Below are 21,506 nucleotides of genomic sequence, written 5' to 3'. Positions count from 1 at the left end.
AAATAACTTTTACTGCTTTGCTTTTCCCTGAAAACTTTACTATTGTATTTCGCATGGTCTTAACGGGCCAGCAGCAATTATCACTTGTAATGTGCATCACATCTTTGTACTCCTTTTTGGAGGTATTTTGAATACCCCTTGTAGATGCTTTGTAGGGGCTCTCACTGAGAGGATGAATATTGTCCTCTGCGCAGGGAAGTCATGGCAAACTAGCTACAGTGCAAACCTTAGGAAATGACGTGTTCTGTGTAGAGGCTCATCGCTTTTTTGCAGTTTAAGGGAGTTCACTTCTGAAATGCAGAATGTGTCCACACAGGGATTTTAAGCAAAGTAGTGGAACAAACCATAAAGGTCTGATTTTGGTCCCACTGAAGTGAAGTTCATTGACTTCAGTGAGCTCAAGCAGTTTGTTAAATTAATAATTTAGAGTGTGATGCTGAAAAAGAGTTACTATGATGAGTAACATTACGTACTGGAAATTAGCTCTATTGAGGGGATCGGTCACACTGAAAACTTAATGTGTCTGTATCAGCCTTTCCAGGAGTATCCAAAAGTGTACTTTGTTTGATACTGGTTGCTTCAATATCTGATTTTTTGGATCCTAAGGAAAACAGTAGAAGCAGAGGCACCACTTGATTTTTTTGTTGTTGTTTGTTTTTATTTTTAATATATTAAAGATATTTTAATTTTAATCTTGGTAAGCTTCTGTTATAATTCAGATTGTTTTAATTCAGTAGAACAATAGCTACCTTAAACCCCTTTTGATTTCAATGTATACATATTGGTATCTTATTTAGAATAACAATATTTCTTAGAGTGTCCAGATGTCATACAGATACTGGGCAGGATATTATCCTATCTTCTAACATCACACTGATGATCAAAAACACAAAGTAAAGAGCAAACATAGTGAGCSCCAGTATTTTGTTCATTTTCCATTTACATGTAGCAATTGAGATGATTACAAATAGAAGCATTAGAAAAAGGAGAACAATTGCACAAAACAAACCATTACTACTGACTGCAACTGGACTGAGTCCACTGAAGACAGAATAAAGGAACCAAGGAACTGGCAAACTGCAAGTAAAGGAGAAGTAATTGAAATAGATGTCCTTAAGGTGATTCATTTTCTGCATAGTAACTAAGCCTTTTTTCCAAATTGTTACAGGAAAAACAATGCATGATCTTTGATAAATTTCAGCATAAATCTAAAATTGATGCTGTTTGTGCTAAAATGCATTTAGATAATACCTTTCACTATCATAACGTAATCCAAGAATCTGAAAAGATTTTTAAATAATACTTAGAATCAAGTTCCTCAGCATCCTAGTATAAAGGAGTAAATCCTGATGGTTTACTGATGAAAGAAACAAGCACAGATCCTGAGCCTTGATTGCCCAGGATCTGAATGCCTCCGAGTGAAGTGTCCTGCCTGTGAATCTTTGACATTAGCCAAAGATTTGTTGTGCTTTGTCCTGAAAAATCAGTAATTTTGTATTGATTTGAAAATTTATTGTTAGATTATTGGCTAAGCACGAACAGCAACTGAAAGTTTGAAAGTAGAGGTATGAATGAAAGACTCTGCCTAGGGAAACAGGCTCTGTGAAGTAGTACAGGGCAGACAAGGCCTGTTCCTTGAGTACTGTTGACTAGGAGACTCCTAGAAGGAAATCTGAATAGTAATTTGCAGTGGGTCAAGTTTCATAAAACTTTGGAATTCATTTGCTTTTTTCTTTTTGCAGCCCCCCCCCATCCAATTTCATAAGCAAATATCTAAACACCTTTTTGAAAGGGGGGGGGAGCTTACTTTATTGTTTTGCTTAATTTCTACTAAAAGGCAGTCTTAAAGTGCTTTAGCCACTTCCCTATTTGCTGTGATAATCTTTCCATAGTGATGTTTCTTGTCCCATTGACAACTGTTGTTTTTGGCTTTCCTAGTGCAGGATTATTTCCACCTATTATCTACCAGTGCAACTAATAAAGCTTGGTGAGGTGCTTTGGTTAAGATAGTGGTGTTTTTGTTTTGACATACCAATTATTATTTTAAGCAGCAGAACAATGACCTGAACTATGTGCAAATTAATATTTGTTCTGCTGCACTGAGTTATAAAGATCTGTCTTTCCTGGCTGGGTTAGCTTAAAAAATACATTTAACTGGTTGCCCAGCTGCCCCTCATTTAATTACAGCTAAAATTAACTATGACCTTGTTTGGAACAGAAACAGTGTGTTCTGTATTTCAGAAGAAATGCATCTTTCAGCATTGAACTAGTACTCACCCAACAGTGATATCGAAGATATTGCTGCCTACAGAACTGGAGACAGCCATGTCGCCTAAGCCTTTGCGTGCAACAATGACGCTGGTGATAAGGTCAGGGATTGATGTTCCTGCTGCCAGTATGGTTAATCCCATAATTTCTTCTGATATCCCAACTGTTTCACCAACCTAATAGCAACAAAGTAGGATAGGTTTGTTATTTTGGGAACATGGAATCTCATTCCTCTGTTCAGTTTTCTAGGTTTTGTGCTATATTTGAGTTTTATTTTTAATTCCCTTCAATATGGTGGCATTTTCTTGCTTTATATGATGGAAGGGTTACATTTTGCAGTGTATGTTGATCTCAAATTAGCGCTACTCTGGAAGACATAGTGCTGCCAAGACCAATCAAGGTGAAGTCAGTTACAATGCAACACGCTCCTCTGTCCAAAGTCCACCTATTCTAGAGAGGTAAAGGTAGAAGACATCCTAATTTAAAATGAATTATGTATGATCTGAAGGCATTGGGAAACTATAGTTTTTTGGATTTATGGCTTGACCAACTATATTGTGAATGTGCATTATATCACTAAATACAAATTGTGGATCTGATTCTACAGGATGCAAGGTAGGTATTATTTCCCAAAACACCAGGCAAATATTAAGGCAATAGAGATGAGGTAATTTAGCAGCTTCCAGAATCAGAATCTGTATTTTCCTAGAATTTTAATTAGGTAAGGGTGATTATGTTCTACACAGATGCGTTCATCAATGAAAACGAAGTATGAAGATAAATCTTGACTGCACTTCTCTTTTCACTGATGCACAAATTCCCGTGGAAGCTCTTGAAAAAGAATGACTCTTTGTCAAATTGAAAAGAATGAAATTGAAAATTCCCTCTGGGTTCTAACAAAACAAAGTTTCTACTGTTTTGATGGATGACTGTAGCTGTAATTCATCAGATGGAATACTACAGTGATACATTGTTCCCTATATCCCCATCTACTTGTTTGGAGCCATTCTTTTTTGCAGAAAGAAAATAACCCCCTCACCTGGTGAGCCCACCACACCATGAGGTAAGAGAATACTGCAATCCAGATGATGGATCCAAAAAATGTGATGACAAAGAATTTTTTGGAGTCCTGTTAAAAATAAATTTGAAAAAGATTGAGAACTTCCAGGAAGGTTAACAAACCCCTCTTCAGCTGAAACTCTGCAATGCAATCAACTGATTTAACATGGACCCTGGTCTCTATTATAATTGTATTTGGGTTTGTCATCTTGATTAGATGACCAACTGTTGCTAGTCCTGGGTGATTTTAAGTGTCTGGAGCTATGCTATGCTGCAGCTGGGGCTTCTGCCCCAACTCCCTGCAGCATTGACAGCAATTAAGGTATGCAAAGACTCTAGACATGGGAAAATAGGCGCTGTGGTCTCTTGATGAGAAGAAATCTATAGTTCAGTTAACCCAATAGCAGAAGGAAGATAGATTCTTACTGGGTTTCTAACATCAGGCACAGTGCTCCAGAGAGGGAAGACAATGGGAAAGAGGAAAAGGTAAATAGCTTGTTTTTTTCTGGTTTCTGGCCATTCAAGAGATAATGGCTCATCATTTTCTTCCTCATGCGTGCTGTTGTCACTGTCTTCCTCCGTCGCAGAGCTGCTGTCCTCTGAGTCATCACTGTCTGAAGAATGCTGTGGATCAGAGAAAAGCCTGTTTGTTTTCACACTGACAAGCAGCTTCACAGCCTTTATTCGCTATGGCCTTGCCTTGGCAGAGATCCCACTTGTGAAATGGTGGAGGGCAACCAGAGCCCACATCTTGCTATTGAGGAACAAAATCCAGGCAGACCTTATCCCCCTTGCAGATGCCTGTGTAAGTAACTAGTTTGTATCAATCAACTAGACTCAACCTTTAGACAGGTTTTTTGACATAAATTAAGCATTTACTGTCCGGCTTTGAAAATGCCCTCTGCTGTTCAGAACAGCCCAATGACTTCACTTAAGAGGATGGTTAGGGAAACAAAACAGGAAAGCATATTAATTAACACAGTACAGGCACTCATATCTTCCCTTATGTTTGATAGTAGCTTACTCTGAGTAGCTCTCTGACCCCAGAGAAGCCATCTGAGGAGAAAATACTACACAGTATCAGTAAGGGGTCATATTTTGGACCGATTTGTCTTCAGCCTTGAGCCTAAATAGTTGAGCTATCCCTTTAAATTAGCTCTGAGGTATATGTTTCATCACTACAAACACAGTCTCTTTATAACTGCTAATTATGGGAAACAGGTTGGGTCCTGCAGCAAAAGCTCTAGAGGGGAGAGGAAGGAAAGTGCATGTGTGACGTTTGGTCTGGACTGAGCTCTTATTGCCTATGATCCTCATTTAAATACCTGTCCATCTTGTGGTGCGTCTGCCTTGGGTTTATCTTCACTGGGTTCAGCGTCACTGGCAGGAGTTTCTTGAGTGTTTGGTGATTCTGCCTGCTTTTCCTCTTCTGCTGAAAAGGGTAAGAAGGAATACTGGTTTCCGTTATGTTAGCGGTAAAGTGGTCACCTTCCTCTTGATCAGCAGGGAGGTTTGCATTTCCTACAAAAATGTGCAGCATTTCAGGTCAAATCCAACCTACTTGCTTTAAAGTTTAATTTGTCCTATGTCTGCTGTGGATTATGATTAGTAATGCAGGGTGGAATCTGGCCCATGTGGCTTAGAATTAATGCGATCGTAGGATCTTTCACCCATGCAGCTATCACTGTTATTACTTCTGAAACTGCAGAGAGAGGCATATGCATAAGAACAGGGAAATGCTAATTATCTGTTCTCTAACTGATGAGTGTTTCCAAGTTTCAGTCTAGCTTCTGCAGATTTTATTAAAGCCATCCTTAAAAGCCAGAAGGGATGTAAAGCTTTGCTTCACTTCTTTGAAGCCCAGTGGTGCTGGGCATTCTCCAGGGGACTGATATTCTTTGGACTTCTGAGAAATGACTGTTTTGTGCTGCCAGAGTTTAATCTCTAATCATTTGGTACATATTCAAATGCAAATAGGAAAGTGCTGACACATACAAGGAAATAACTGCAATGTCCTCTCTGCTGTTCCTGTATTAACCTGCATAGCTAAGAGGAACCTGGAAACCTCTGCGCAGAGTAGTATTGAAGCATGAGTAACACATGACAGAGGCGATACAGAATGCCTGACTGCTTAAAGTCACGGCAAGAGCAGTCTTCTCAGACTGCTGCAGTTTAGCTTAAGGGATGCCCTCCACATATGCAAACCTATCAGGTCAGTAAGCTCATGTTATCTTATGTACTGTACCCAAATGGGGCATTGTTGGATATCTCATTCTGAACTGGGCAAGCTGATCCAGTGTGCCTTACAACTGTTTCAGGGAACCAGTCTAGAGGGGAGTTTTTCCAGAAATGTACATTTTTGTGCCATTTGGGATTTATGGAACCAGGCCTTCAGACAGCAGACTTGGGACACTTTCAGCACAAACTGGTAGCGCTGATTGATAACACATGTGGAATGCGCACAGCCCAATCACCGAAAAAGTTTGTGGAACATATTGTCATGGGATGAAAACTTACAGTTCAGTGAAGTCAATGTGGTGATGGTAACTTGAACCAGCTGAGGATTTACTTGTTTCTTAAACAGTATTTTCCTCAAATTTGGTCTCACTTACATGGGCAAGGCCCAATGTTGTGAGATACTCAGGTGACTATCGTATTGCAGCTGTGTGCTTGTGAAGGTGGGACCTTCCATACAAAAGTTGCCTTATTTTCAAAGTCTCCAAGCTCACTGATAGTACAGATGCATATTATAGCTCAGGTTAGCTGCTGCCTCTGCATCAGCTCACACAGCCAGTGTATCGGCAGTGAAACAGAGAAAGCAAAAACCATTAAAAAGGAGGGAGCACAGACCCTTAGAATGGTTGTAGACAAAGTCAGCTCTTTTTATGGAGGAATCGGCCAGTGCTCTTCTGCAAGTGTGCAGAATTTCTAGGCTAAAACAGAGATGATATGTTTTAAAGAACACTTAATTTGCAGGGGCTACCAAAGATCAGGAGCATAGCAGCATGCAGCTGCTGTATATAATGGCCTGGTTTTCCCTCTTCCACCCTTCTGATTGTAACTTACACTACCTCCTTGTAGCACTTTCTGTTTAGGTCCTTCCTTACTAAGCACTCCTAGACTTCTGTGGGGATGGCTTTTATTGCCTGCTGTTAGTGTATATTGAATGATTTCTGCTGCATTACAGCAGGTTCTGTGATCAATAATAAAAAACTTGTGTCACAGTGTAGTGTTTCTTTGACAGTCCTTGGGTGTTCAGGGCTGGGAAGGGGAGAGGTTACAATGCAAAATAAGGCAAACAGCACTGACTTTTCTTGCGCTCACCTTCTGGTTTTGATCCTTGCTTGCTCAGAGTGTCTACCTTGGCCAAGTTGCTCAGGATGTCAACCTTGTCTTTAAATTTTGCTGTGAATGAGAAGGATGCATTTGTAATCAGTTGTCAGCTATAGGTACCTCTACACAGATACGCTCACCCAATTCTTCCACCTGGATTGTGGTCAGCACTGACTTGTGAGTTCTTTCTGGCTGTGGCCTTAAAGTCTTAGCTGCTGTATATGGATCATAATTGTTATATTTAAATACTTAGTACTATGATAATTATGCCAACAATTTGCTATGTAATCAGTACATTCATATTTCAAAAAGAATCTCAGGGGAAGATGAAATCCGTTTCAGTTCAGTAATATAGGATATATATGTACTTCAGAGGGAGCAACTGCAGAAAGAATAGAGGAAGAATTTTGAAGCAGTATCATTTTGTTCCCAAAGGACTGTTGATTTTTGTTCAGGCTTGATTATGTGCAAGCTAAAAATGGCACCTTCTTTCTGCTATGTGGCTGTTGAAGAGGCTTTACTGTGCTGCTTGCAGCCTGGCAACCTGATGGTAAGGAACAAGAAAAACCTTTTACGTTTCAGTTATCTGGAAAATGGTTGATTTATCTGAGTCTCTGAAAGTGTTTCCCCTGCCAGAGTTAATCCAAGTTCCTGGTATCCAGGTTCAACATGGTCCAGGCTATTCTGAAAAGGACTACCCAAAAGATCAAATCTTCACTAGTGCAGTGTCCAGTCATGTATTTCTGGGACTGATGAGGACTTCTCCCACTATAATCTGTGCTACGCTCATACGAACTGCTTTATTGTTGTTTTACAGTGAACTGTGAAACAGTGTCCCTCCATGGTTAGATGTTGTGCTCAAATGGCTTAACTCCTGCTCTCGTGGACAGTGAGCAAGTCATCAGCTCAAAGCCCCCACTTTAATCTATATCCGTTGTTGGGCGCCGGCTACCCAGCGATTAAGATGAGGGTCACAGGGTTTGCACATGGACAGTAGCCACAAGAAATTGGCACTTTTAATAGACATGGAAGGCCATGCTATGCTTGGCCTGTGTGGGGGCCTATAAATTAATTTTCTCTGAAAGCTTTATCACTGACTTAATCTACAGTACTGTCGACTGTGCAGCAAGAATTTGTTGATGTCATTTGCCTCAAGGGCAGGGCCCTGTCATTTTATTCATCGCCGTGATACTGAGTTAATGGAAACAGAAGGTATAAGGCCCTCAGCCATGCAGGTGGATCTTCAGTTGTGAGCTGAACCTCATGACAATCGGTGCACTCCGAATATATATCCAATAACTGGGACTGGCTGAGACACAGGCCTTCCCGTCTGATTCCTGTCATCGTCTGACAGGAACACTTTTTTCACTAACTGGCATCTCCACCGAAAACAGCAATGGCTGGAGAGAGATGAACTGATGAGCTCTTCTCTCCTGAGCTCTTCTCCAGGAAGCTGCCTTCCCCCTTCAGCGCTGTTTATTGGCACTGAAACCTACCGGAGGGGATGCGAAGCGTTTTGCTCGGTTTTCCCTCTGCGGATGCTGAGCACAAGCACACTCAACTGTGCAAAGCAGCAGAGCGGTGACGCCTTGCCGCAGTCCCCTCTAACCGCCGGACAACGGCATCTCTCTGTTCGGCTTTTCCCAGGAGCCGTTGCAAAAGCTGCTGTCAGCAGCGTCAGGGCGGTCAGGCCCAGCCTCAAAGGGATTATGTGAATTCCAGCTCCTGGCTTCCTGCCCTCGCCCGGGCTGCAAGCTGCGAGCACCGACCAGAGCGGAGCCTGTGCGCATCTCCCTCCCAGGATAAATGGATTAGGTTCAGGCCGCTGCCCAGTTCTCATGAGATCAGCCTCACTTAAAAAGGTGTTAATTCCTCTGACACACATTTCGTGCGGGATGAACCGAGACTGGAGGAAGAGGTGGCTATAAGCAGGCCAGATCTGAAGGTCAGCAGGGGGAGGAAGCATAGCTGTCAGTTCAGTCCTTGCTAGTACCCTGGCTTAAGCAGGGCGGCAGGGCTCCTAGCCTGCTCGTGGTGGCCACCGCTTCTGCCACGGCCGAGGAGCATGTGGCTGGGGAAGGGCTTGTGCTTCGGGGCACGGCAGGCACTCAGCGCTCCTGCCGGGTGTGTGGGGATCTCCCTTTGAGCCGCTCCGGGTTTGCACGGAAGTCTGCATCCTCCAGGGCCTCTTTCTGAGATTAAATGGGCAAAAAGGTTGTTGCTGCCTTTCAGGCACTCGCTCTGCTGGTAACTCTGCCGCCTGGTCTGATAACGGGTCCCACAGGACGTGTTTTTGTCCCGGGGCCCTGAGATGGCCTTCAGGCAGGTTCCTACCCCGTGGACTGACAGCATCTAGTCTGAACTTAAGGTTGTAGCTGACTTTCGGTCTTGAGTTTGGCTCTCGTCATTTCCTTATATTTAATCCAACAGGACTAATTTACAGCATGGACTTGAGGATTTTTTTTCTTTAAATTTTGGCATGAACTTGGAGGATTTGGGGTTTATGGTGTCCTATAAGTGTAATTAAAAAAAAAAAATCCTTTTGTCCCTTTGTTTTAAGAGGAAGAAGCATGATACAAGAGATTGAATACCAGTGAAGCAAGGAGCAAATGTAGCTGTCAACACTCTTCTGACTGAACTCTAGCCTACAATACTGTCTGCTGCTTTATTCTAGTCTAATTTCCAAAATCATTAGCTCCTTAACTGGGATATACTGAGGGTAGACAGCACTGATAACCGTACTTCGCCTTCATTCAAAAATAAAAGCAGGTTTCTGTCTTTTTCCCTGTAGGGCTAGAGTTTAAAGAATAATCTGAGGGTAAGACTGTAATATGCTCTACCACACTACAGAAATCAGGAGAGTTCAGAAATGAGAAGGTCCCTTAGTCATTCCCAAAATCTGCATTCTTCTTAATTCCCTGACAGTTCCCTCCAGTGTCTAGCCTGAAGATCTTGAAAAGGTCACAAGCTCTGCTTCTGCCCACTTTCAGAGAAAGTGGGGGGGGAAGAGACCAGAGTTGCTAGAAATTTTCATTTTAAAAAAATGGCACAAAGAAAAGTTTATATCAAAAACGTAATTCAGGAGGTGATGTAAATGACTTTTAAAGCAAAAAGTCTAGCCTGCTCTAGACAGAGAAAAGGACAGGAAAATAATGATCCTTTCCTAATGCAAAAAGAAAAATTAAACATTCTGAACTTAATCCACTCTTCAGATGAAAAGTTGTTTCACGAGAGGTGTTGTATTAGGAGAAGGGAAATGAAGCCTGTGTTTCTGCACTTCTAGCTTATGTCTAAGATCTCTGGAAGCTGGTTTTGCAGACACAGTGCTGGCAGTTTAGCATGTTTTGGACTCTCATTGCCCTGAAGCAGCTTCTGTGCTTGCCAACTAAAATGCAACCGCAGCATAAGGAAGAAAACCCTACAGAAATCACTTTCAGTAGGTTAAGAACTGATGAGAAATAGTTGGCAACCTTTTTCTTTTGCAGAGTGTTTTTTACCACAGCCTTTAAATGCTGATGTTAGAGGAGTTGGCAAGAAAAAAGAACAAGGATCCTTGAGGACAGATGGGATCATCTTTTATGCTGCAGCCTAATTACAGAAATGTGCCTGGTTCAGACAGTGCTGTACACACTGCAAAGAGAAGGAATTTGATGGTGATCAGTGAGAACTAGGCACCCAGCTGCCCTGAGGGTACCAAAGGGCTGCAGTACCATTAACATGAAGGCGGAGCTCACAGTCCTGACATGGCTTGGAAGGGTCAAATCCTTCCTTTTCCAGTGACATCCTAGGAAAGTTGCTTAATCTTTTTGGCTGAGATCCTCAAAGGCACTTAGGTGTCTCAGTCTGTTCAGAAATAATTCCTTTTCCCTGAACTCCCTTCTCTTTAGGTATGAATTTACCAGGGCAAGGAGTGTCTCCTACTATACACAGGACTTGGCACACTGGATCCTTCATTTTGAGTGCTGTGCTGATGTAATATCAGTAATTTTCTTTACTGTTATCTTTTCTAAACACCTGTGTCCGTTCTGGCAATGTTTAGTGCAACAGACATGTACCTGTGGCAGAGGCTATGCCCTTAACTCAGTTGCATTCTTATAGCAAAGGGTCTATAAAATAACCTCCTGAAGAAACTGTAGCCTCGTGTCACAGCTGTGACTTATGTATGTGTGGTCACACTCCCATCTAGTGGCTGCAGCTTGCAGAGACAATAACTCAAAGCCAGTCTAGCCTAAATGAGATGAGTGGGGGTTTTGGTTTTGTTTTGTTTTGTTTTTTTAGTGAGAGGATCCAAAATCACCAATAGTTCCCTTTGTTCAGTATTCGCAAGTTGTCATGAACGCAGTCCTTTAGGAAGGCCAGTGGCTCACAGCCTTGTTGAGAAGCCCCTGTGGAGCGTCCTGGGCCGAGCTGGCTGGGGCAGCGCTGGAGTGCTCTCCTTAGCCTAGTCTGGCATCCCTGGTCCCCCACAACTCCTGCTGAGGTCCCGGRGTTTCACCACACGGAGGACATCAGCCTGGACCAGAAAGCCAAGTGTGTGCTGGGCTGGGGCAGGCAGGCACTGCCAGCGCTTCGCCGGGCGGCCGCAGCTGTCCCCAGCTAGGGCACAAAGACGTAAAGAGGCGCAGGGAGCACAAGAAGGTTTTGGAGGGTCTCTCTGAGTGGCAGCAGTCCCTCAATCCTGGCAATTTCTCGGGGTAAATGAAATGGCGGGTCCTCTCATAAGCTTTCGTTTCTCTCCTTACGCTACTGACACTACCTTTCTGGGGGCAGCACAGCAAACCCGACGAGTCTGGCTCTTGTTAGGGTACAGCTAGCAATACGGTGCATGTTCTCACTAAAATTTGTCAGAGCAGACACTTATCTGTCTTGCTGTCCTTATCAAGCCACCTTTGTTCACTCAATCGGTTTTTGCTGCTGGAAATTTCATCTGGAGAGTCCTTTTTGTAACCTCAAGGATAGACACGAGAGGTGTTTATCCGCTTAGCTTCAATCTCTCTTTGAATGGTACAACAGATAATCCCTTTAGAACAAGAAGGGCAGTGGAGGGGCATGTGCTGAACTACAAAAGAAAACTCATTTAAAAAGAAGAAAATATATCTTTAACATGCTTCTCTATTTCTTGGAAAATAAACCTTCATCCTGTGTTTGAATTGAAGTTCATATAAAGCAGCATGTTAAAGGTTTGTGGGCAATGACTCTTGACCAGTCTGGAGATCTGGCCTTTCTACAGCGTGGGCAGTTTAAAAGAAAATGCCTTCTAGTCCTGAGTCCCTGTGGGGTTGGCTCACTGCCTGCAATGTGCCACAGATACTGTTTTTGGTAAAACAGTGTTGCAGGTGAGCTTTCAGAAGGGCTCAGTGTTGGTTTAAATTGCACGTGGATCAGAGATTCTCCCTGGAGTATATCAAGGCGATCAGTTTTCCCTCCCCCAGCAAAATCTGGCTGGTAGCATTTTTTGTATGCCAGTGTTTGGCTTAACCATCAAAATGGGAAACTGCTGTATGTTTTAGATCTCAACGGGGATTTTAACCATTGTCGAATTCTTAAAGGGTTTTGACTTCTTCCTCTTCTTCTGGTTGGTGCCTTGTGAGGGGCTGTGTGCACGGCTGAAGAGGTGCATAGGTAATGGGTTCTCCCTGTGTTCATGTCTTTTATAAGTGAAGCTAATAGTTTGAGCCAGCTCTTCCTCTTTCTTGGAAAATGTAGGCAAAACTGAATGTTGCTATTCCAAGACCGGAAAGTGCAAATGAGGTGTGACGTAGTATGGGATGGAGGAAGCCTGTAAATCATGTTTGCTGCTCCTGCTGTCAGAGGGAGAGCAGAAGATGGGAGACTGCAGTAACCGTCACTGCTGGCAGGACCCCAGTAACAGCAGCTGCTCCACATGCCCTGATGTTCCACACTCCTTCAAGGGTGACAGCAGCAGCAATCAGTGTGGCACAGGCAAAGCAGGTGTCAGGACCGAGATGCAAGCTGTTTGTCCTTGCTAGCCGTGCGATGAGGAGGAGGATGTCCCAGTGGTGCAGAGCTCGCCTCAGCTAACATCATCTGTGCTGCTTAGAGCTGCGTTTCAAGAACGTTTCGTTGAGCCCCTAACTTCTTAATACACGTAAAGGCTGTAATCTTACTTCAAGTGGGGCTGCTGTTATTAGCAATGACTGTTACTTGCTAGGGAGGTAGAAATATATTGATGGCATAATTAGCTTGTATTTTAAACACCCGTAAACACTGCCAATAACTGTGTTGCCATGCTGGGAAATGAAAGAAGATAAAAAGTATTTCATGAGAAAGACTAGGGTTAAGACTAATCTTGCTAGGGAGTGATAATCTGGGTTGTAACTGTAAGGCTCTTAATTTGTTATCAAAGTAGTAACAATTTGCCTACTGAAGCTTATCTGTCTCCTTACAACACTCTAATTACAACTTGGTAAAAAGAAAATGTCAGTCTTCAAAGCATTTATAATCTTTCATGCACAATCATTTGCTGGGAAAAGAGCCTGGGACAACAGCAAAAATAGATTTGCTGAAATCTTCATTTTCTGCCTCTTATTAGGTATTTGCAATTAGACTGGGGGTAACAGGAGGGAGGGGAGGGAGACTCGTTGTAAAAACAGCTCTTGTGACAAGAAATTCCCTGCCTTTCGCTCCGTGCACAGGACTCCAGTGAAAGAAGGAAGTCCAGCTACAAGTAGAGGCCTAGTCTTCAGCTGATTTCAGTGGTTTACATTCAGTGGTGCTGCCCTCCACCAGCAAAAAACATGCCCCGTTACACTGTTCTGAGATCAGGGCTGCAAAACAAAGTCCCTCCGATGTGGAGCATTCACTCACCTTCTGCCAGGGGGTCCAGGGTGTGGATCATGAGTTGGAAGATGGTGCTGCGCATTTGAGAGTTGTGTAGGGAGGCTGAGCTGCTGCCTCGCTGTAAGGCTGATGGAGGCTGCAGGACAGAATGAAGGTACAACACAGTCATCAACAGCAGGTTCCTTCACAAAACATCTCTGTCAATTCACCTCTGAGCTGGGGATACACATCTCCGGAGGCTGATCTTCCTAACCCAGCAAACAGGTTCAGCATGGATTTTAGACAACCTCTGCATCCAAGTTCACGGGTTGGTTGTGAGTACTGACAGTTCACAGCAAGAGACATGCTCTTGAGATAGCAGGCCGGTCTGTCCTTAGATATATGCAATGGACTCAGCATCGCTATGATGTTATTACAGATTGAAACAGTCAAAGTATGCAGTGCTTTTAGTTGTCAGCTTATTGATAACTCTGTAGATACATATGCTGCTGTATGGTAATACTACAGTCACACCAAGCTTCCTGATTTAACTGGGAAGCTCTGGTGCTCTGTTCTTAATGTCAGTGCAGCACGCCAGAGTCCTAACGAGCTTTCAACCAGGTTAAGTGCACAGGGGGAAAAGTAGCATCCACATGAGGAAGCTAACTCCTGCTATGTTACGTACGCAGCCTCTCGATCAGCCAGGCCTCTGCACGCAATGGCTGGCCAACCATTGGGAAGACAAAAGGTCAGGAATTCACCCAGGAGCAGAGGAATGAGCTCTTCAATGTTCACTTCAGGGAAGGACAGATCCTACCAGTCACCGCTCTGGAAGCCCAGGAGGAAAGTCAGCCATGAAACAGGGTAAGAAAAGCTATACTCCAATTTCTCTATACCCATTTCATCCTGTTTAAAGTTTAGAACGAATAGCACCCTGCTAATCAAATCCATTTGCGCAATCTTAGTTATTTAAAAATTCCTTTGAGGACACAACTCAGCCAGATGTCCTGTTAATTAAGCTGTGGATACTGTGCCAAGGATGGTTGATTCTGTGCATGAAGTAGGATTTGGTCCAGGTTTCCTGACAGAGAAGATGACACCTTTATTCCCTACCTGATGCAGTGAGGGGTTCAAAATACAATAACTTCAGATACCTGTTAAGTTGTTTAAACTTACCTGCAGCTGCTTCTCATCTGCTGGCTTCTTTGTTTCATCATCTGCAACTGCCCCATTGCTTTTCTGAATACAAACAAGAATGAAAAGTACTGAATACAATTACGGCCTCACCAGCTCTTACAGCATCTAATGACAGCTCTTCAGGTGCATGTCTGTGGGAAAGTGGGAGAGCTAATACAGATGACCGTGCGCGGATGCTACTGAAAGAGCCAAAGCCATGTGCCTCCCTCAAAACCTTGTGACTGCTGAGAGAAGCAGGATTCTGCCTACAGCCCCTCAGTGAGGATGTATGTACCGAGACAGACATAAATGGCCTCTACCGTCTGATTCCTGTAGGTGGAGGCAGCCCCAGACTTCATCCCCAAATATCAATATCCTGATCCATTTTTCAGGAGAGGGAGAGAAGGTGCAAAGGGGTGTCTTTTTCCACTGATCAGCCTTACTTTCCATAAAATTATTTACTTTCCCCACAGGTCAGATCCAGCAGCTCTGTGTCATGCTGCTATGTGCTAATGAGAGTTCTCTGTAAACTCAGAGTGCAAGGATTTGTTTCCTTGTTCACTGGCTGGGTTCAGTTTGGGATGATGGCTGTGGTGTCTGTAGTGATGTATGTGTATAGGTACAGTATCCTGTAGATGCGTTTTCCCCTGGAATGTAACACACGACTTCCAGGACTCCCAGCCATGAACCCTGGCTGGAAGACAGACTGGGAGGAGAGGAAGACACTTTCTCTATTTGCCATAATTTCAAGTATCCTCACCCCTCTTCCTTTCCTTCCTTAAATTATGTGAAGGGAGCACCAAGACCAGGAGGGGCAAAACATGCTTGTGTGCTGGTGATGCACATCTGACTAGTAAAACGTGACAATGCCAGAGGGCAATTTGAAATGGAGCCCAATCTAGTGGTCTCTGCTCTAGAACTGGCAATAGCCTGGGACAAGAAGGCAGTGGGAGCATTTCAGGGAGCAGGGAGCGATAAGTGGCCAGGCAGGTTCAGGAAGATAAAGTCCCCAGTGTTCTGGATACCACGTCCTGGCCAGATCTGCCAGATCGCAAAGGTTAATTGCCTCTGGGGACAGCCTTCAGACAGCCTGTCTTTGTATGTATAAGCAGTCATCTTTTCCTTCAAAAGATGGTGARGTTAGGGGCCCTGGTCTCTGCTACATCTGGGCAGTATAGTTACAGCCACAGACCTCCCTGCCTGAGCACCAGTGGCATAAAGAATTGTGTCTCTGAGCACACACAGCTGTAGTCAATGCACAGAAACGGATTTTGGGCATTTAGATCTTGTTATCAAATGCTGATTGAGAGAGCTGACAGTAGTTGCTGAAGGCTGCCAGATCCCCTTCTACRCTGCAGATTGGGTATCAAGTGATACCACCAGCACCACAGTAATACACACAACTTTAGCTTTAGAAAAGAGAATTTTCTTTAACAACCCTGTCTCGTCTGCAAGAGGCTTGGACAGTGTTTCTTATCAGAAGCCTTTTTCCCTCTAGCACAAAATTGTACAGTTTTGTTCCCAGACTGATGATGTGTTTCTGGGTGGGTTTGTAGGGTTTTTGTTTTTTTAAAACTCCTTTACAACAACCGAGCAAAACYCCATGCCTAYCTTGAAAGTAGRTAWGTGGCCCCTACTGGTATCTTAAATTATCACKARRRWKGARYTCMWYYYTMGTGGAGTTTTCTCTGATTTCTTARAATTTCTTCTATCTACACAGCATTTCCCTAATTTTATAATTATTGACCAGTGGCTGTATTCTGAGGTTTTGTTTCARTATGCRCTTTGTCAAGGAGACGCAGTTTTTCTTTGTTTRTGCTAGAATGAATATGTGTAACTTGCCCTCTGAACAATAAGGACACCAACCTTCTGCGCATGCTCTGCCGATACTGCCTGCACAGTATTTAGCGTCCTGTTCAGCTCCTGCTTCACCCACTGTTCTAGGTACACGTTGTATTTCATAGCGAATACGTATGTGGCGTAGGCAGTCAGTAAAAGCAGGCTTTCCCACCAATCAATGACACTGTCTAGGAAAAACAGGATGAGTATCAGTAAGTCTACAATGTAGAACGAGATGTCTCTAAATAAGGGCCACCATGTCAGGTGGAGTATCTCCCTTGAGAAGAGGGCACAGGTGCCAATGACAAAGAGGATATTAAACACYGCTGAGCCCACAATGGTGCCGATGCCCACATTGCTGTGTGAGATGAAGACACCTATGAGGGAGGTGAAGAGTTCTGGTGCTGATCCACCTGCTGCCATGAAGGTGGCTCCAGCCACATCTTCAGAGATCTGTAACTTYTCTGTGATCACTCCCAAGGCAGGGACAAAATACTCATCACACACTATGGCCAAGGCCACAAACACATATATCATGCCAAAGATGTGAAGTACAACCCACCCTTGCCTGCGTTCTTCCACACTGAATAGGTCCTGGGGATATTCTCCTTTGGATTCATGTTTTGGCTTTTCATCTGGGTAGCTTGCACTGACATTTTCCTCCTGTGGTATTGTATCCACCGACGTGGTGATGGGCACAGTTGGCTCAGGATCCACATATACACAGTGCCTTATTTTGGGTGCTGCTGTGCCATTGCCTTTTATGGCAGTCTTGTTGCTGGGGAGGTCCCCGGAGGTAACTTTCACAGGGTCCTTGGGCTGGGGGGCTGCGTGCGGTGCTGGRAGGGCAGGAGGGCTGAACTGAAGCTGATAGAGAGCAAGGGCCAATACTGTGGCAAGCAAGAAAAAGATTCGGTTCCGTTTTAGCCGCCTTCTCTGTGGTAAATGCATTTCCTAACCGTTCAAAAATCAGATCCGTGTCCAGAAGCCACTGAAGACTTCTCTTGATCAGCAATTTGCACTTATATCCACCATTGGAGTTTCTAGCTGATCTTAAGCATCAGGAGTGAATGCATGACACAAAGTGTAGAATCCTGCAAAAGAAGGTCTAGTGTGAAAAATAAAGTACTGCCACTTCCCATTGTGTGGGTAACATTACCTCAGTGAGTGCTTTTCTATTTTCAGTAAAAAGAAATGGACCTAAGCTAGCAAAGTCAGATCTAGACCCAGGTTTCAATCTTCTTGGTTTTTACTGCAGGAGGATATGCTGATGGATAGTTGTAGGTTTGGCTTAATAGCAAGGAGTGCATGAAAATTGTTTGGTAGTTCCCAACTACGCTGCTCTGTGGCTTTCCAGCCTTGCGCTTCCACAAAATACAAACCCAGCAAATGGTGAATTTTTTTCTTTCAGTTGGAGAAGAGTAGGAAGAAGACTTGGCTCTAGTAAAACTCAGGGTGTTGAGCATCCATTTGTTTCTATGACTACATCTTTTCAAACCTTTCTGTAGAAATCCAAAGTGGCAAAGTGGAATTGTAATCATTCCTCTTATTAGGGGAAAATTAGCATATCTTGAATAATTATTTGAACAGCATTTATAAAGGGAGACAAATTGTAAATGCCAGAGTGACAGAGCCCACATATGTGACAGCAGGGAGACAGTGATTTGGGTCTGGACAAAATTTACCCTTCAGCACTGCTTGAGTGCTGTACCTTAGAATATCACTCTAAATGGATTTTTTTCCCCCAGAGTGGGACTGTTACATTAGTCTTGAGCTGCATGTGAATYACAGTTTTGTAAGCCATTCTCAGATAAGCTCTTCATGCAAGTTAGCACACACTTACCCTCTTGCATAACACCCAGTGAAGTAATCAGCCTAAATTTCTTGCAAGACAGGCATTATTGTCTTCTTTTAAATAGTTGGGAGGATCATTAAGGCAACAGTAATAGGGGGTCATGGGAGTACCTAGATAAATAGATGATACAAGCTTTGCTTTGGGTATGTAAAGTACATGAACATGCATATGGCAGAATTGCACAATACAATAGGTACAACAAATTATTAGAAAATAACCCTTCCTAGTAAAAATGAAATGAAGAAGAGTAACAAGAAAGACACACAGAGAACAGAAGATGCATGTACACAGCCCTCTTTAACCACTCCATTTTACTTCTCTTCAAAACGAGCTGCCTAAAAGACTTTTTGCAAGCAGAAATATATCCAAAGCTAGAATGAATTATAAGAGCTCTCTAGCCTTTCACAGTACCTGACAATCGGCCCCCTTGTTTCTCCAGTCTTGTGAATTTATTAGCTCTTCTGTAGAGTGTATTCTCTCTTACAAGTATTACTCTGATCAACTCCTTTCACCCTGGTTGGACTGCTTCAGTCAAGAGAGATCTCAAGCAATCATAGGGATCTCCACAGCTTACCTTCAGAAGATGCTGTTCAGGAGGAAGGGGAGTACCAACGGTTGTGGGTAGTGCTGGATGCTTCTTTGGTAGTTAACAGCCAGATGGGAGATGCTGTTGCAGAGAGAGGCAGATGAAAATGATCCCATTTTCACTATGCCTCTCCTAGCTAAATTCTAATTCAAGAGAGGGTCAGGTGTGAAGGACATATTACTGGTGGAAGAGCCAATCCAATTTAATACCTGCAGTCCCTAAGAAGATTAAATAGTATTGCATAGGTTTGGGTCTATCTCTGAAGCCAATATCTTTGTCTGCTACTATAGGTTATTCTCATTAGCAGGGCAGCTGATCATCTCCCTTACAACCCACAAAATGAAAGCACCTACTCTGAGAAATGTATTATTCTGATGGCAGCTATGGAGGGCAGTCTGCTGCTGGGGGTAAATCAGTTGCCCCTCTGCATGGAGCATGGTCACCTCAACACAAGACTTTCCCCTACTGTTAGCAGGCTCTTTTGCACAGAGCTTCGTTCTGAAGCGTCCCATACATCGGACAGGCCAGGCAGGCAGCCCTGCTGGGCCAAGCTTTGCTGGCCTTTGCCACAATTTAAGTCTGCTTTGCACTGCCAGAGGCAGGTTGAAAACTCTCTCTCTCCTGGAGAAATCTCTGAGCTGCCACATCAGGATCACCCAGGCAGAGGGACGGCCGCAGGGCCCTGAGCGCAGGCTGCCCCTAGCTGGCGGGGCAGCCTGAGGGTGGTGGCAGTAACTCCTTTGCACCGAGTGGCACCGTTGTGGCACAGCCCCACGACGGGAGAAACAATAATGTTAACAGCCAAGGATTTCATGAAACTCTGGTGAGCTGTTTTGTCACAGGGGAATGAAAAAATGATGATTCGATGTTTTTTAAAGCAAACCGTTGTCTCRTGCTGCTCCTCTTGTCTGAGTAGAGACAGTCTTGCAGGGGTACGTACCTCCAAGCTTTCCCACCGAGTTTGTTGAACCCTCCATCCTTACTCCTGTATTTACTTAATTGGGAGGTTCCATGAGCCAACTGTGATGCTTTTTCTTATTTTTTTTTTCTCTGTATAACAATCTATATTGTGGCAGTATTTTTCATAATACTGGCATCTAACTGAACTACTTTTTGTAATGTATGCAGTATTACAGTTTTGTTTTAATGATGAAAATACCATTTTACAATTGTGCAAAATGTCATGAATTTCAGATTCAGGTTATAATGATTCTGGTTAGACACTTCATGCGTATCAGAAATCAGGCTGTTTTCAGGGCCCCAAGTGATTGGTTTCCCAGGGCTGTTTCTTTTCCAGTGGTTATTTTTTTCCTCTGATGCACTTTTGTGATGAAGAATTCATGTTTATTGGCAAATTATTTTTGGAGAGGTTTCTTGACCTCATGAAATCAGCAATTATAAATTATCTGTTTTTMCTCAATTCTTCTGACTAGCCCAGTTCCATATCCAAGAACCTGCCTTCTGCTGTGTTCCCTTGACCTTCCTTTCCAAGGTAATTTTGAGCTCCTTAAGTCCTTGCTGCAGCCTGTCTTTTGCAATTAATGGTATTTGATGACAGTTTTCTTAGGCTTCCTTAGGGAAAAAGCTTCTGGATCTTCTGAGCATTTTAAGTTCTTGGTCACTTCAAACCACATTGCCATTCCAAGCATAAGTGTTGCAGCAGGGATTTCTAAACTTCCTGGAAATGTAAAAGTTGCTTGCCTCAACAAGGATTTCATCTGGGCCTGCTAGCTGTTTCTTAGGCACTTTGGGGAAGTTTGCAGGTACTGTTCTCATTCCGAATGCTGGAAATGCTCCATCTCTAAGTTTAGATCTGGTTTTAATTCCTTCTGACTATTCTTGAATTCTGAAAGTACTTTCCTGCTTTAGTTCAACAGAAATATCCATTTGCAATTTCTCTCTTTAGAAAAAAGATCCCAAATRTGACGTAAGTGTTTTCTATATCTTTTGAACCTGCATGGTTGGCCAAAGTACAGAATTCTGCAGACTGTTTCAAGCAGAACAGGCAAGTGTTGGAGTCTGGATGCAATCCTGCGTGCTTACAAAGACAGTACAAAGCCCTGACTGCCTGAACAGGGAAGACTAGCAGTGGGGCGTCAGTTCTTCCTTACCGTGCCCAGTCTGTCTGAGTGCTAATGTGTTTTGGTGTTGCAGGGGATTGTTTCACAGAATAAGTTATGTAAAGAAGCCTAAACTGGCACTGGGCCCTAAGGATTTGGGACATAAAATACCTTACTTTGTTCTACGCACTGAATTCACACACCATTATTGTAAGCATGGTAGTTAATATTTTAAATAATGCTGCGTGCTCTGCAGAGAGTTTGTGATGGGAAATACTGTACATTATCAGGTTGTTGTCTGAAATCAAGAATCTGTTTGGTTTTTTTTTTAATCCCAGATTATGCACGTGGAAAGGGGAATGCTGTAGGTTGCCCTCCACAGCATTTTTCTCTGGCTAAGGCAGCTGCAGTAGAACCAACACAGAGGGCTGCACYGGCAACCTCCCGAGCTAAAGGTTGGACTAATGGTTTGCCGAGTACGGTGAGACTGGGTTATGCAGCCTCTGATCCCTCTGTTCTCGCTTCCAGTCTAGCTCAGGCGGGCGGCAGT

The 21,506-nt window shown here is 43.4% G+C and overlaps 1 protein-coding gene across 1 annotated transcript; it reads right to left on the bottom strand.

Moving 5' to 3' along the window:
• Positions 1 to 827: 827 nt before the first annotated feature.
• Positions 828 to 17,468, bottom strand: SLC24A1 (solute carrier family 24 member 1). Its single transcript, XM_026074339.1, has 9 exons — positions 16,483 to 17,468; positions 14,617 to 14,679; positions 13,489 to 13,597; positions 6,652 to 6,732; positions 4,653 to 4,759; positions 3,754 to 3,951; positions 3,308 to 3,397; positions 2,278 to 2,444; positions 828 to 1,077 (listed from the first exon to the last, which is right to left on the bottom strand). The coding sequence occupies exons 1-9, from the start codon at positions 17,404 to 17,406 to the stop codon at positions 828 to 830; spliced, it is 1,989 nt and encodes a 662-aa protein (XP_025930124.1). The 5' UTR covers positions 17,407 to 17,468.
• Positions 17,469 to 21,506: the final 4,038 nt, after the last annotated feature.

Source organism: Apteryx rowi, unplaced genomic scaffold (genome assembly GCF_003343035.1).
Source record: "Apteryx rowi isolate R43461 unplaced genomic scaffold, aptRow1 scaffold_11, whole genome shotgun sequence".
NCBI classification, from domain to species: Eukaryota; Metazoa; Chordata; class Aves; order Apterygiformes; family Apterygidae; genus Apteryx; species Apteryx rowi.
Note: the sequence above shows the minus strand (reverse complement) of the source record. Positions and strands in the feature narration are given on the sequence as shown.